Source organism: Salmo salar, chromosome ssa14 (assembly GCF_905237065.1).
Source record: "Salmo salar chromosome ssa14, Ssal_v3.1, whole genome shotgun sequence".
Classification (NCBI taxonomy): Eukaryota; Metazoa; Chordata; class Actinopteri; order Salmoniformes; family Salmonidae; genus Salmo; species Salmo salar.
The window spans coordinates 40381839-40396079 of record NC_059455.1 but is presented as its reverse complement, the minus strand read 5'-3'; the positions used below and the strand labels follow the sequence as shown (position 1 = coordinate 40396079).

General features: G+C 41.3%; 1 protein-coding gene across 1 annotated transcript; it reads left to right on the top strand.

Annotated features, from left to right (window-relative positions):
• Positions 1-6992: 6992 nt before the first annotated feature.
• Positions 6993-8730, top strand: LOC123726703 (C-C motif chemokine 20). Its single transcript, XM_045694375.1, has 4 exons — positions 6993-7286; positions 7575-7686; positions 7959-8036; positions 8188-8730. Exons 1-4 carry the CDS (start codon positions 7199-7201, stop codon positions 8222-8224), a joined length of 315 nt encoding a protein of 104 aa, XP_045550331.1. The 5' UTR covers positions 6993-7198; the 3' UTR covers positions 8225-8730.
• Positions 8731-14241: the final 5511 nt, after the last annotated feature.

Here is a 14241-nt window from a genome sequence, read left to right as displayed (position 1 = left end):
TTTACAAGCCCATAACCAACAATGCAGTTTAAGAAATAGGAATAAGAATAAGAAATAAAAGTAACTAGTAGTTAAAGAGCAGCAGTAAAATAACAATAGCAAGACTATATACAGGGGTACCGTTAGAGTCAATGTGCGGGGGCATCGGTGTCGAGGTAATTGAGGTAATATGTACATGTAGGTAGAGTTATTAAAGTGACTATGCATAGATTATAACATAGAGTACCAGCAGTGTAACAGGGGGGGTAAATGCCTCTTGGACCTAGACTTGGCGCTCCGGTACCAGGGATGGAGACCTTTTGGTGTTCTGTGCAGCATTTTGTGTTCTGTGCATTCTTGTGCATACCTATTTTCAGAGGACCTGCACAACACAAACATCACAGATATTAAGACATACGTTAAGACAAGACAACAAGTAAAACTAGGTGGGAAACTCAAGAAAGTAGCTTAAGTATGACATAGCGTGCGTACGGCCCAGTACATCACTGGGGCCAAGCTTCCTGCCATCCAGGACCTCTACACCAGGCGGTGTCAGAGGAAGGCCCTAAAAATGTTCAAAGACCCCAGCCACCCTAGTCATAGACTGTTCTCACTGCTACCACATGGCAAGCAGTACCGGAGTGCAGAGTCTAGGACCAAAAGGCTTCTCAACAGCTTTTACCCCCAAGCCATAAGACTCCTGAACAAGTAATCAAATGGCTACCCGGACTATTTGCATTGTCTGTCCCCTCCCCCAACCCCTCGTTTACGCTGCTGCTACTCTCTGTTTATCATATATGCATAGTCACTTTAACCATATCTACATGTACATACTACCTCAATTAGCCCGACTAACCGGTGTCTGTATATAGCCTCATTACGGTTATAGCCTCTCTACTGTAAATAGCCTCACTACTGTTATAGCCTCTCTACTGTATATAGCCTTGCTACTGTTATAGCCTCTCTACTGTATATAGCCTCGTTACTGTTATAGCCTCTCTACTGTATATAGCCTCGTTAAAGTTATAGCCTCTCTACTGTATATAGCCTTGCTACTGTTATAGCCTCTCTACTGTATATAGCCTCACTACTGTTATAGCCTCTCTACTGTATATAGCCTTGCTACTGTTATAGCCTCTCTACTGTATATAGCCTCGTTAAAGTTATAGCCTCTCTACTGTATATAGCCTTGCTACTGTTATAGCCTCTCTACTGTATATAGCCTCACTACTGTTATAGCCTCTCTACTGTATATAGCCTTGCTACTGTTATAGCCTCTCTACTGTATATAGCCTCGTTAAAGTTATAGCCTCTCTACTGTATATAGCCTCTCTACTGTTATAGACTCTCTACTGTTATAGCCTCGTTACTGTTATAGCCTCACTACTGTTATAGCCTCACTACTCTTATAGCCTCTCTACTGTATACAGACTCTCTACTGTTATAGCCTCGCTACTGTATACAGCCTCTCTACTGTATATAGCCTTGCTACTGTAATAGCCTCTCTACTGTATTAGCCTCTCTACTGTTATAGGCTCACTACTGTTAGAGCCTCTCTACTGTTGTAGCCTCACTACTGTATATATCCTCTCTACTGTTATAGTCTCACTACTGTTATAGCCTCTCTACTGTATACAGCCTCTCTACTGTTATAGCCTCTCTACTGTATATAGCCTCACTACTGTTATAGCCTCCCTACTGTATATATCCTCTCTACTGTTATAGCCTCTCTACTGTTATAGCCTCTCTACTGTATATAGCCTTGCTACTGTTATAGCCTCTCTACTGTATTAGCCTCAGTACTGTTATAGCCTCACTACTGTTATAGCCTCTCTACTGTTGTAGCCTCACTACTGTATATATCCTCTCTACTGTTATAGTCTCACTACTGTTATAGCCTCTCTACTGTATACAGCCTCTCTACTGTTATAGCCTCTCTACTGTATATAGCCTCACTACTGTTATAGCCTCACTACTGTATATATCCTCTCTACTGTTATAGCCTCTCTACTGTTATAGCCTCTCTACTGTATATAGCCTCACTACTGTTATAGCCTCTCTACTGTATATAGCCTCTCTACTGTATATAGCCTCGCTACTGTTATAGCTTCGCTACTGTTATAGCCTCACTACTGTTATAGCCTCTCTACTGTATATAGCCTCTCTACTGTTATAGCCTCACTACTGTTTTAGCCTCTCTACGGTTGTAGCCTCACTACTGTATATATCCTCTCTACTGTTATAGTCTCACTACTGTTATAGCCTTTCTACTGTATACAGCCTCTCTACTGTTATAGCCTCTCTACTGTATATAGCCTCACTACTGTTATAGCCTCACTACTGTATATATCCTCACTACTGTTATAGCTTCGCTACATTTATAGTCTCACTACTGTTATAGCCTCTCTACTGTTATAGCCTCACTACTGTTATAGCCTCCCTACATGTATAGCCTCGCTACTGTTACAGCCTCGCTAATGTTATAGCCTCGCTACTGTTTTAGCCTCTCTACTGTATATAGCCTCACTACTGTTATAGCCTCACTACTGTTATAGTCTCACTACTGTTATAGCCTCTCTACTGTTATAGCCTCGCTACTGTTATAGCCTCGCTACTGTTATTATTCACTATCTTTTACTGTTGTTTTTATTTCTTTACTTATCTATTGTTCACCTAATACCTATTTTCTACTGAACAATTGCACTGTTGGTCAGGGCTTGTAAGTAAGCATTTCACTGTAAGGTCTACACCTGTTGTATTCGGTGCACGTGACAAATAAACTTTGATTTGATTTGCTTTGACACTGATGGTAGCGAACAGCACATTAGATGACAGATCCTGTCCTATTTACTAGTTTCACCCAGAGTCATCAGTGCCAACAACAGCAGGAGCAGAGTAGAGAGAGTCACAGAAAGCTTTGCCATCTTGTCAGGTTCAGAGGTCTAGACAGGCAGTGAAGTTCAACAGATACCTGGAACTCTCTCCTCAGAATGAGATACCAAGATGATCTGATCCAATGATCTGGAATTCTAGTTTAAATACTTTCTCAGTTGGAAATATGAAGCCCTTTTCTGGACCGCAGACCCAGCGTGTGAGGAACAAGGTGGAAACTTCAGTCTCAACATGTATTTGGGTCAGGGAAGTTTGACACATAGGTCACATTGTTGGTACCTTGGTAAACTCCCTTCCACTGTGGTCCCGGATTAAGAATTTACGTCAAATATACAATGATGCATGTCAGCAAAATTCTAAGGGAGATGTTATCATTGTATAATAGAGGATTACATAACGTTGGGATTGTGTGACGATGTGATGTAATGTACAAGTAGCCTTAAAAAGAAGTTTGATTGTTCAATTCAAACACATTTAGTCCGTTGTGATTAGAAGGCCTACTGTATGTAGGAGTTATAGTGAATGTTCCTGAGGGGCCTAGTTACAGTTTGGACTTAAATCAGCTTGACTGTCTAGTAATGATCAACAACCAACTTAACAGAGGCTGAAGAATATTTTAAGAAATAATGGACAAATATTCTAAAATCCAGGTGTTCAAAGCTCTTAGGGACCCAGAAAGACTCACCGCTGTAATAGCTGCCAAAAGTGATTCAAATCAAATCCAAATCAAAATGTATTGTTCACATACACATGGTTAGCAGATGTTATTGCGAGTATAGTGAAATGCTTGTGCTTCTTGTCCCGACAGTGCAGCAATATCTAACAAGTAATATCTAACAATTCCACAACAAATACCTAAAACACACAAATCTAAGTATGGAATGGAATAATAATATATAAATATATAGATGTGTAATGTCAGAGCGGCATAGGCTAAGATTCAATAGATAGTATAGAATACAGTGTATACCTATGAGATGAGTAATGCAAGATATGTAAACATTATTAAAGTGGAATTATTAAAGTGACTAGTGTTACATTTATTAAAAAGGCCAATGATTTCAAGTCTGTATGTATTGACTCAGTGGGTTAAATAGAGTGCCTTCAGAAAGTATTCATACCTCTTGACTTATTCCACATTTTGTTATGTTACAGCCTGATTTCAAAATAGATGAAATAGATTGTTTTCTCCCCATCTACATACAATACCTCATAATGAAAAAGTGAAAACATGTTTTTAGAACTGTTTGCAATTTTCCTGAAAATGAGATACAGAAATATCTCATTTACATAAGTATTCACACCCCTGAGTCAATACATGTTAGAATTACATTTGGCAGTGATTACAGCTGTGACTCTTTCTGGGTAAATTTATAAGAGCTTTGCACACATGGATTGTACAATATTCTTCAAGCTCTCTCACATTAGTTGTTGATCATTGATAGACAGCCATTTTCAAGTCTTGCCATAGATTTTGAATCTGATTGAAGTCAAAATTGTAACAAGGCCACTCAGGAACATTCAATGTCGTCTTGGTAAACATCTCCAGTATATATTTGGCCTTGTGTTTTAAGTTATTGTCCTGCTGGAAGATGAATTTGTCTCCCAGTGTCTGTTGGAAAGCAGACTGAACCAGGTTCTCTTATAACGCTTCGTATTCAAGACATAAAGTACATTTCTTTGAAGCATCTTTTGCAGTTTTACTTTAGTACCTTGTTGCAAACTGGATGCATATTTTGGAAAATTTTTATTCTGTACAGACTTCCTTCTTTTCATTCTGTCATTCAGGTTATGTCACACCTGCTCCCGCTCCCCCTCTCTGGTGCTCGAGGGCGCCAGGCGGCCCATCACTACGCACACCTGTCACCATGGTTACACGCATCAGCACTTATTGGGACTCACCTTGTCAAAGGAATTATTCTATCCCAATGATAATAATTAACAATCAATAATCCTTGACTAATTCCCAAGGTTTGTAAGACAATGGGTTAATAATTAGGCAAGGACTCATCCTTCTGCAAAAGGTTCGATCGGGTTTATTCAGAGAACGTTCTGCCCAACATTAACAAAGAAGTTCATTTTATCCTCTCTCTCTGCTTACGCACACACCTCCACACAAACAGTAGGTGAACAGTATCCCTCCCAGGACTTCCCACCACTGTTAATCACTATCCAGGACTGCCTGTTCCTTTCCCCCGAGATTAGGAGAACCTTGAAGGCTACTCCCGGTATCTCACACACACGTCTACAGCTCCCTTAGGTCCACTAAACACACACACACACACACACACACACACATTTCTCTCCCTCTCCAGTCTCTACTAGACTTTATGGGACTAACATTGAGTACATACATTTTTCATTATCCATGCTACATAACTACTAATTATTAATGGATTATTGATTAATTTACCTTTATTAGATAATTCTCTTATCACACCTGGACTCTATTACCTTTTTGATTGTCTCCCCTATATCTGTCACTTCCTCAGTTTCTTCCCCGTGTCAGCATTGATGTCAGTTTGTTCCCCTTGTCCAGACACTGTCCTTGTTTTGTTTCATGTTCGTTATTTATTAATTCCCCCCCGTACTTGCTTCTCATCTCCCATCGTCTGTCCTCACAGGTTAGTATTGTGGAGTAACTACAATGTAGATTAATCCTCAGTTTTCTCCTTTCACGGCCATTATTCAACTCTGTAACTTTTTTAAGGTCACTATTGGCCTCATGGTGAAATCCCTGAGAGGTTTCCGTCGTCTCCGGAAACTGAGTTAGGAAGGACGCTTTACAAAAATAACAAAACGACCAACAGTTCCGTCAGGTACAACAACTAAACAGAAAATAACCACCCACAAAACCCAAAGGAAAACAGGCTGCCTAAGTATGGCTTCCAATCAGAGACAACGAAAGACACCTGCCTCTGATTGGAAACCATACTCGGCCGAACATGGAAAACGAAACATAGAAAAAGAAAACTAGAACAAATTCCCCTAGAAACAAAAAACCCCAAAACACACAACAACCCCCCTGCCACGCCCTGACCATTCTACTATGGCAAATGACCCTTTTCACTGGTCAGGACGTGACAGATGATCTATTTAGTTGTCACAGAAACACTTTTCCCCATTTGAGTTTAGGGCATCAACACATTCTGTGTTCCTCTGACCTAGAAAATAACCATATTATCAAGACAAGCTACACCTAACAGCCCACGTCCATGCACATCAGTGCACAAGGTCTAAGTCTCATACACACACACACACACACACACACACACACACACACACACACACACACACACACACACACACACACACACACACACACACACACACACACACACACACACACACACACACGACTATTAGATTGATCCGATATGAGATTGAATTCCTCTTGTATTTCTCTGCTGTGTGTATTTACATACCAAACAAAGTCACACCTGAAAGTTCCCCTTCTATGTCGCCATTTGAAATTCCCCTGCTCAACAGGTTAGGGGAGTGTTCCTCTAGTATAGAATGTTGACCATAAGTCAGAGCTGTAGAATTAGGAATTACAACTCAGAGCCCTGGGGTCATTATGTCATCATAGTTGTCATACGTCTAGTAAGAAAAGTAGCACTAGACACCTGATTCCACTAATCATTGGGAGTGTTCCTCTGCCCAGGCGTGATGATGCATGCTCGATCTTACAATGCCTGGATAGGTATTTTACGTATGAGCTAACCACATGTTCTAATAGCAATCTGGTGCTCGACAGCACAGTCGATGACGTGCCACACAAACATTGGTTGATGCATGCAATGTCTGAGCAGGGTTTTGATGATAAGGTAATTAGTGGAATCAGGTGTGTAGCACTAGGGGCAAAACTAAACCCTTTGGGTCCCCAGCACCAGGATGAAGAAATACTGAGATATAATATAAAACACAAAATCACTTAACATAATCAAAAAATGTATTCCTTAACCCAGGAGACTTCAACAAAGGTACAAGCATTTAGGTAAACATATATTGTTGTGCATTTCAATCAGCTCAGAATAAATGCTGTATATAAATAAACATGTAAAAGTTGTTCAAACAGTCTCCCTCTTGTTCTGTTCAAGAATCTTGTTTCCCTTTTTTGCTCATTGGGGAAAGTGATGGGGAAATTCTGCCGTGGAACTTTGGTTTTAAGGCGTGGGTAGGAAAGCCCATTTCACTCTCTACCTGCACCAGGAATATATATATAGCTCTGGTGATGAGTAGGACCTCACACAGCCACTGAAGCTCTCTTTCTGAAGACAAGACAGCAGCTCATCACATCACTAACTACAGCACCACAGAAGAAGAGATGGCCCAGATCAGAGCCCCTGTTATTGTGCTGCTCGTGCTCCTGGCTGTGGGGCTGTTCACTTCTGAGACTTCTGCAGCTAAAAGAGGTCAATATTGGATGTGAAAGTTTTGTCTTAGTCTGTCTGTCTGTCTGTCTGTCTGTCTGTCTGTCTGTCTGTCTGTCTGTCTGTCTGTCTGTCTGTCTGTCTGTCTGTCTGTCTGTCTGTCTGTCTGTCTGTCTGTCTGTCTGTCTGTCTGTCTGTCTGTCTGTCTGTCTGTCTGTCTGTCTGTCTGCCTGCCTGCCTGCCTGCCTCTGTCTCCTTCTCTCCTTGCTTTTTAGAAAATGTTTTTTAATTCCTATACATGATAACATTTCTTGTCTTTTTGCTCAATAGGTTTTCCTACAGGCTGTTGTACACGTTACTCCCAGGGTAGGATAGACATTGGTCTCATCCGTGGCTTTTCCGTACAGAGAGTGACTGACGAGTGCAACATTGATGCTATCATGTGAGTGACTTTGGAAGGTCTAACAGTAGAACTGTGCTTAATAGGTCTGAGACAAATTGCAAGTAAAATGAAAAGATGAATTGTAGTACATGTATTATTTCATCAATTTAAGTATATCATTAAGTATAAAATAATTGTATAACAGAAGTAATACAATTTGATAGCTTGATATTATTTGTATTGATTTATTTGCAATGTGATATTATAGAGATGTTAGCCTGTAAAGCACTGATGATTGACTGATGTTGTCTCTTCAACATGTTCTCTTCCAGTTTCCACACTGTCAGAGGGAGATTCCCTTGTGTGGATCCCACCAAGGGCTGGGTTATGAAAGCTGTTCACATGCTGAGGTAAGAATTCATTCATATTTATTCAGGAAAAAATGATTTGGTTCCATGGAATTGAATTATACTGACAGTGTGTGTAGGGTTTATCATAAGGATATTAGGTAAAACGATGGTTGTAAGAAATGGATGACATAACTTTATTTCTTCTCTACAGGGAGAGAGCGGAAGGATTGAACAAGAAAAGGTCATAGGAATAGTACTCATCACAAGGGTACACGGGACGAAGAGTTCATGTTGCTACCTTCATTAACGGAGGAGAATGCAAACATGCTGGAACCCTGCTATCTCTAAGTTTATCCAACTACCTGAATTTTATCAGACATTTTTCTGTACTGAAAAGTATAATAAATGAAGAATATAAGCAACCTGGAGCACCTGGACACAGCCCTTAGCCGTGGTATATTGGCCACATATGACAAACCACCGAGGAGCCTTATTGCTATTATAAACTGGTTACTAACATAATTAGAGCAGTAAAAATATTATTTATTGTCATACCGATAGTATACGGTCTGACATACCACAGCTGTCAGCCAATCAGCATTCAGGGCTGGAACCACCCAGTTTATTATGTTATATAACCTATTTCTATATGAAATAATCTCTGTGTTGGCAGAGTTTAATGGTATGATCTTGTTGTATGAGCATCAGAAATCGCACGTTTTAACCCTTTTATTCATAAAGGTCTTGTGTATGATCAGATCATTGATCACATCTGTTACATTTAACAGTTACTGTTCATTTTATATCTATAATAAATAATTTATATTTTACTAAGAATTCTCACTTCTTTTGTGTATTCATCTTGTTCGGTATGAGTGGGGCTCCTGAGTACCGCAGCGGTCTAAGACACTGCATCACTCTACCCCATGAGAGGTCACCAATGGGTAGATGTAGTAACTGTAGAGGACACTACACCATGAGAGGTCACCAGTGGGTAGATGTAGTAACTGTAGAGGACACTACACCATGAGAGTTCACCAGTGGGTAGATGTAATAACTGTAGAGGACACTACACCATGAGAGATCACCAGTGGGTGGATGTAGTAACTGTGGAGGACACTACACCATGAGAGGTCACCAGTGGGTGGATGTAGTAACTGTGGAGGACACTACACCATGAGAGGTCACCAGTGGGTGGATGTAGTAACTGTGGAGGACACTACACCATGAGAGAGCACCAGTGGGTAGATGTAGTAACTGTAGAGGACACTACACCATGAGAGGTCACCAGTGGGTGGATGTAGTAACTGTAGAGGAGACTACACCATGAGAGGTCACCAGTGGGTGGATGTAGTAACTGTAGAGGACACTACACCATGAGAGGTCACCAGTGGGTAGATGGAGTAACTGTAGAGGAGACTACACCATGAGAGGTCACCAGTGGGTGGATGAAGTAACTGTGGAGGACACCACACCATGAGAGGTCACCAGAGGGTGAAATACTCTCACAGTGTTTCTTATAAAAACACTCCTATTCCAAAGGCCTTGTAGAGATGACATACAGTACATTCACTTTGGATGTCTATGGTGTTTAAGCTCCAAGTTGTTCTTTTTGGATTACATTGAAATCTACATAGACCTGGCCTTGATGGTTGTATACAATGTACAATAACTTCTACCTGGCTAACAACAGCAGTTTCATACAACTGTTTCTTCTTGTTCCTTTGCAGGTTTTAGGCAAGAGTTGATGTTGTGACAAATGAATATTCATTCAAAACAATCAGATATATGACTATTTACAAAAGCTGTTCATATTCATCTATAAAGGTAGCAAAACCAAGAGGAGCCAATGACATCAGCACTGAGTCGTCAATCAGTGTTAAATTCCCAAATTCCAAACTGTGTCACAACACACACTGTTGTCTATACTATCAAAACAGTGAAATTCCAGTTCTGGAAGTTCTCATTCTGCATTTGCCACCACATTTTTTTCCTGTGAGAATTCAATAGTTCAACACATGAACAGTGATAAAAAAATCTAAATGTTTCAAATAGATTTACAGCCATAGGGCGGGGTACAGCTAGTATAAATATATTGGTCAATTTACAGCAAGAAAATACATAGTTATTTTCATATTTTCTAAACAGAATATATTTGTTAGGCCTCGTCCATTGGACAATTAAATAGGAATATCAAACATCTGAGCTATGAAAACACCATGTACTCTGCATCTCAGATAGAGATGGAAATCACAATTTACAAACATGAACCAAAACATGTACAACATGTTTAAATAAATAAATAGATTCATCAATTTATGTAAAATATGACTTGTTTGTAAAAGACAAATCGGACTACGCAATTAATAATTTAAGCTTTTAAATGATATAAGATACTTGTATGTTCATGAATGTTTAATATTACGATTATTTATTTGAATTGTGCGCCCTCCAATTTCACCGGATGTTGTCGCCAGGTGTCCCGCTAGCGTGATGCCTATCCTTAAGAATTAATGGACCAGTTTCACAGACCCAGATTAATTAAGGTGTAGGTTGAACTCTGATTTATTAAACAAGAACTAAAAAAGGAATTTCATGTAACACACAAAATCCCAGATTTAGCCTAACCTTTAACCTGTCTACGCAGGAAGTCCACGGTGGCCCAGCTTGACCCCACCTTCAAGCAGAGATGATAAAACATGCAGATCATTTTCACAGAAAGACGTTCCTCCTTTGTGTAATACAGTCCATTTGAAGAGCCAGTAGCAGTGACATTCATTGAGGTGTGAAGTGCTATTATTTCCAGAGATAGTTTTTATATAGTCAACTATTGCTGAAAGATCAACAGCAGTATCAAACAGAATGAACACCCTGTTGACAAACAAGACCCAGTAAATGATGATTTTCTTCACTCAGATGAAGAGAGCTCGCTGGGAAGGGAAGATCGGGGGGCAGTTCATTGACCCGGTGTGATGTCGACACCAAAGACTTCAACTTCAACACAACCATAACAGACATGCAGCTAAACATGCTGGTGGAAATGCCCTCTCCCTCTCTCCCTCCGTCTCTCTCTCTCCCTCATCTCTCTGCCTCTCTCTCCTCCTTCCCCTGCCCTCTCTCTCTTTCTCTCTGACTGCTAGGGGTTTGAGGTTGGGGGGGGGGCTGTTCATTGACCCGGTGTGATGTAGATCATGATGTGTTTTCCCACTTAAATCAATATGACAGGCCGTTAGATGGGTATTAAAGCTTTTTTATTTCCACATAGATCCATTTTGGGTTCCATGTAGAACACTCTGTGGAAAGGGTCGTACATGGAGCCCAAAAGGGTTCTCCTTGAACCAGGTTCTAAATAGCTTCTAATTTGAAGGAGTTGAACTCAGAGTTGACCAAAGTTACCTCGCGACTCCTCAAACCTGATTCTCAGAACAGGGCTCTGACGGTCCCTATCCTGTTTAGTGTAAGTCTCACTCTAGCCACTAGAGGGAAGCAGAACCTGTCAAATTATAGAAAATCAAACTGTAAAGTCTAAAAGACTATGAGGTTTAAACCCAGTCAGTGGGTGGTTGTATACCTGCTACAGTTCTATCCTGAACCCATAACAACACACACACACTAATATATACACACACACACACACACACAGGCACACACACATCAGGAAGCAGAGAGTTTAGATGAAACGTTAACTAGTCCGGTGATCTTCATCACAGCCCTTACTGAGAGATTTACAGAGCATTATCTTTAAGTTGGTGTGTGTGTGTGTGTGTTTGTGTGTGTTTGTTTATGTGTTCCTGCGTGCCATGTCACGAAGTTGGATATTGATCCAACATCTGCCGTGAGCATTCATGTTGCACGTGGACAGCCCAGCGAGGCCATTAACCCTATTTTCATTGATACAGTAATGAAATAGCAATTAATAATATATGGTGGTCAATAAGTTATTATCAGCGTAGGTTTCTATTGTCATGTTATAATGATAATGCTGTCTTAAGTATGATTCAATGAGTTGTTTTCTTCCTCTCCTCATGATGAAATCATTTCATTAATGTAGGATTAGCCTACCCAGCAAACATGACTGCATTGGCCGTGTGTGGGAATGTGAAACTTGGGCACAGGCCACACCAATCCCTGCACAGGCTAGCCTACACCAATCCCAACACAGGTTAGTCTACACCAAGCCCAGCACAGGCTAGCCTACATCAAGCCCAACACACTCTAGCCTACACCAAGCCCACCACACTCTAGCCTACACCAAGCCCAACACAGGCTAGCCTACACCAAGCCCAACACAGTCTAGCCTACACCAAGCCCAACACACTCTAGCCTACACCAAGCCCAACACAGGCTAGCCTACACCAAGCCCCGCACACTCTAGCCTACACCAAGCCCAACACACTCTAGCCTACACCAAGCCCAACACAGTTTAGCCTACACCAAGCCCAACACAGGCTAGCCTACACCAAGCCCAACACAGTCTAGCCTACACCAAGCCCAACACACTCTAGCCTACACCAAGCCCAACACACTCTAGCCTACACCAAGCCCAACACACTCTAGCCTACACCAAGCCCAACACACTAGCCTACACCAAGCCCAACACACTCTAGCCTACACCAAGCCCAACACACTCTAGCCTACACCAAGCCCAACACACTCTAGCCTACACCAAGCCCAACACACTCTAGCCTACACCAAGCCCAACACACTCTAGCCTACACCAAGCCCACCACACTCTAGCCTACACCAAGCCCAACACACTCTAGCCTACACCAAGCCCAACACACTCTAGCCTACACCAAGCCCAACACACTCTAGCCTACACCAAGCCCAACACACTCTAGCCTACACCAAGCCCAACACACTCTAGCCTACACCAAGCCCAACACACTCTAGCCTACACCAAGCCCAACACACTCTAGCCTACACCAAGCAGTGGTCGTCAGTGCGTTTATGATGAGGCAGGACAATTATTTTTTGATGAGGATGGCCTTACTTCTATTACAGCGTGTTGGATGACAGTCATTCATATTCCATTCACCCAGTTCAATGTAACATGGATAGGTTTATGCTACTTCTTGAAACTCAAGTTTCTCTATAGCCACCATGAGGTTGTTACAACCTAGATTATGAATGAAAGTTTACAACACAGGTCGAGAGAAACATTTGGTGACCACAATGAACATGAATATGCCAAACGACAACCAAGGGAGGTGTCACAATGGATGAGCCAAGGTGACAGACAGTGACACATTCAATAGCGCCTTGCACACTCTGGCCTGCATCTAGCTGATCTAATCAAGTCAAATCATATCACATTTTATTAGTCACGTGTGCCGAATACAACAGGTGTAAACCTTACAGTGAAATGCTTATTTACAAGCCCATAACAAACAATGCAGTTTAAGAAATAGGAATAAGAATAAGAAATAAAAGTAACTAGTAGTTAAAGAGCAGCAGTAAAATAACAATAGCAAGACTATATACAGGGGTACCGTTAGAGTCAATGTGCGGGGGCATCGGTGTCGAGGTAATTGAGGTAATATGTACATGTAGGTAGAGTTATTAAAGTGACTATGCATAGATTATAACAGAGAGTAGCAGCGGCGTAAAAGAGAAGAGAATAACAAAAGGTCCCCATCCCAGGGACCGGAGCGCCAAGTCTAGGTCCAAGAGGCTTTTACCCCCAAGCCATAAGACTCCTGAACAAGTAATCACATTGGCTACCCGGACTATCTGCATTGGTGTCTGTATATAGCCTTGCTACTGTTATAGCCTCTCTACTGTCTATAACCTCGCTACTGTTATAGCCTCGCTACTGTCTTAGCCTCGCTACTGTTATAGCCTTGCTACTGTTATAGCCTCTCTACTGTCTATAACCTCGCTACTGTTATAGCCTCGCTACTGTCTTAGCCTCGCTACTGTTATAGCCTTGCTACTGTTATAGGCTCTCTTCTGTATATAGCCTCTTTACTGTTATAGCCTCACTACTGTATATAGCCTCTCTACTGTATACAGCCTCGCTACTGTTATAGGCTCTCTACTGTATATAGCCTCGTTACTGTTATAGCCTCTACTGTATATAGCCTCGTTACTGTTATAGCCTCTCTACTGTATATAGCCTCTCTTCTGTATATAGCCTCGTTACTGTTATAGCCTCTCTACTGTATATAGCCTCTCTACTGTATACAGCCTTGCTACTGTTATAGCCTCTCCACTGTATTAGCCTCACTACTGTTATAGCCTCTCTACTGTATATAGCCTCACT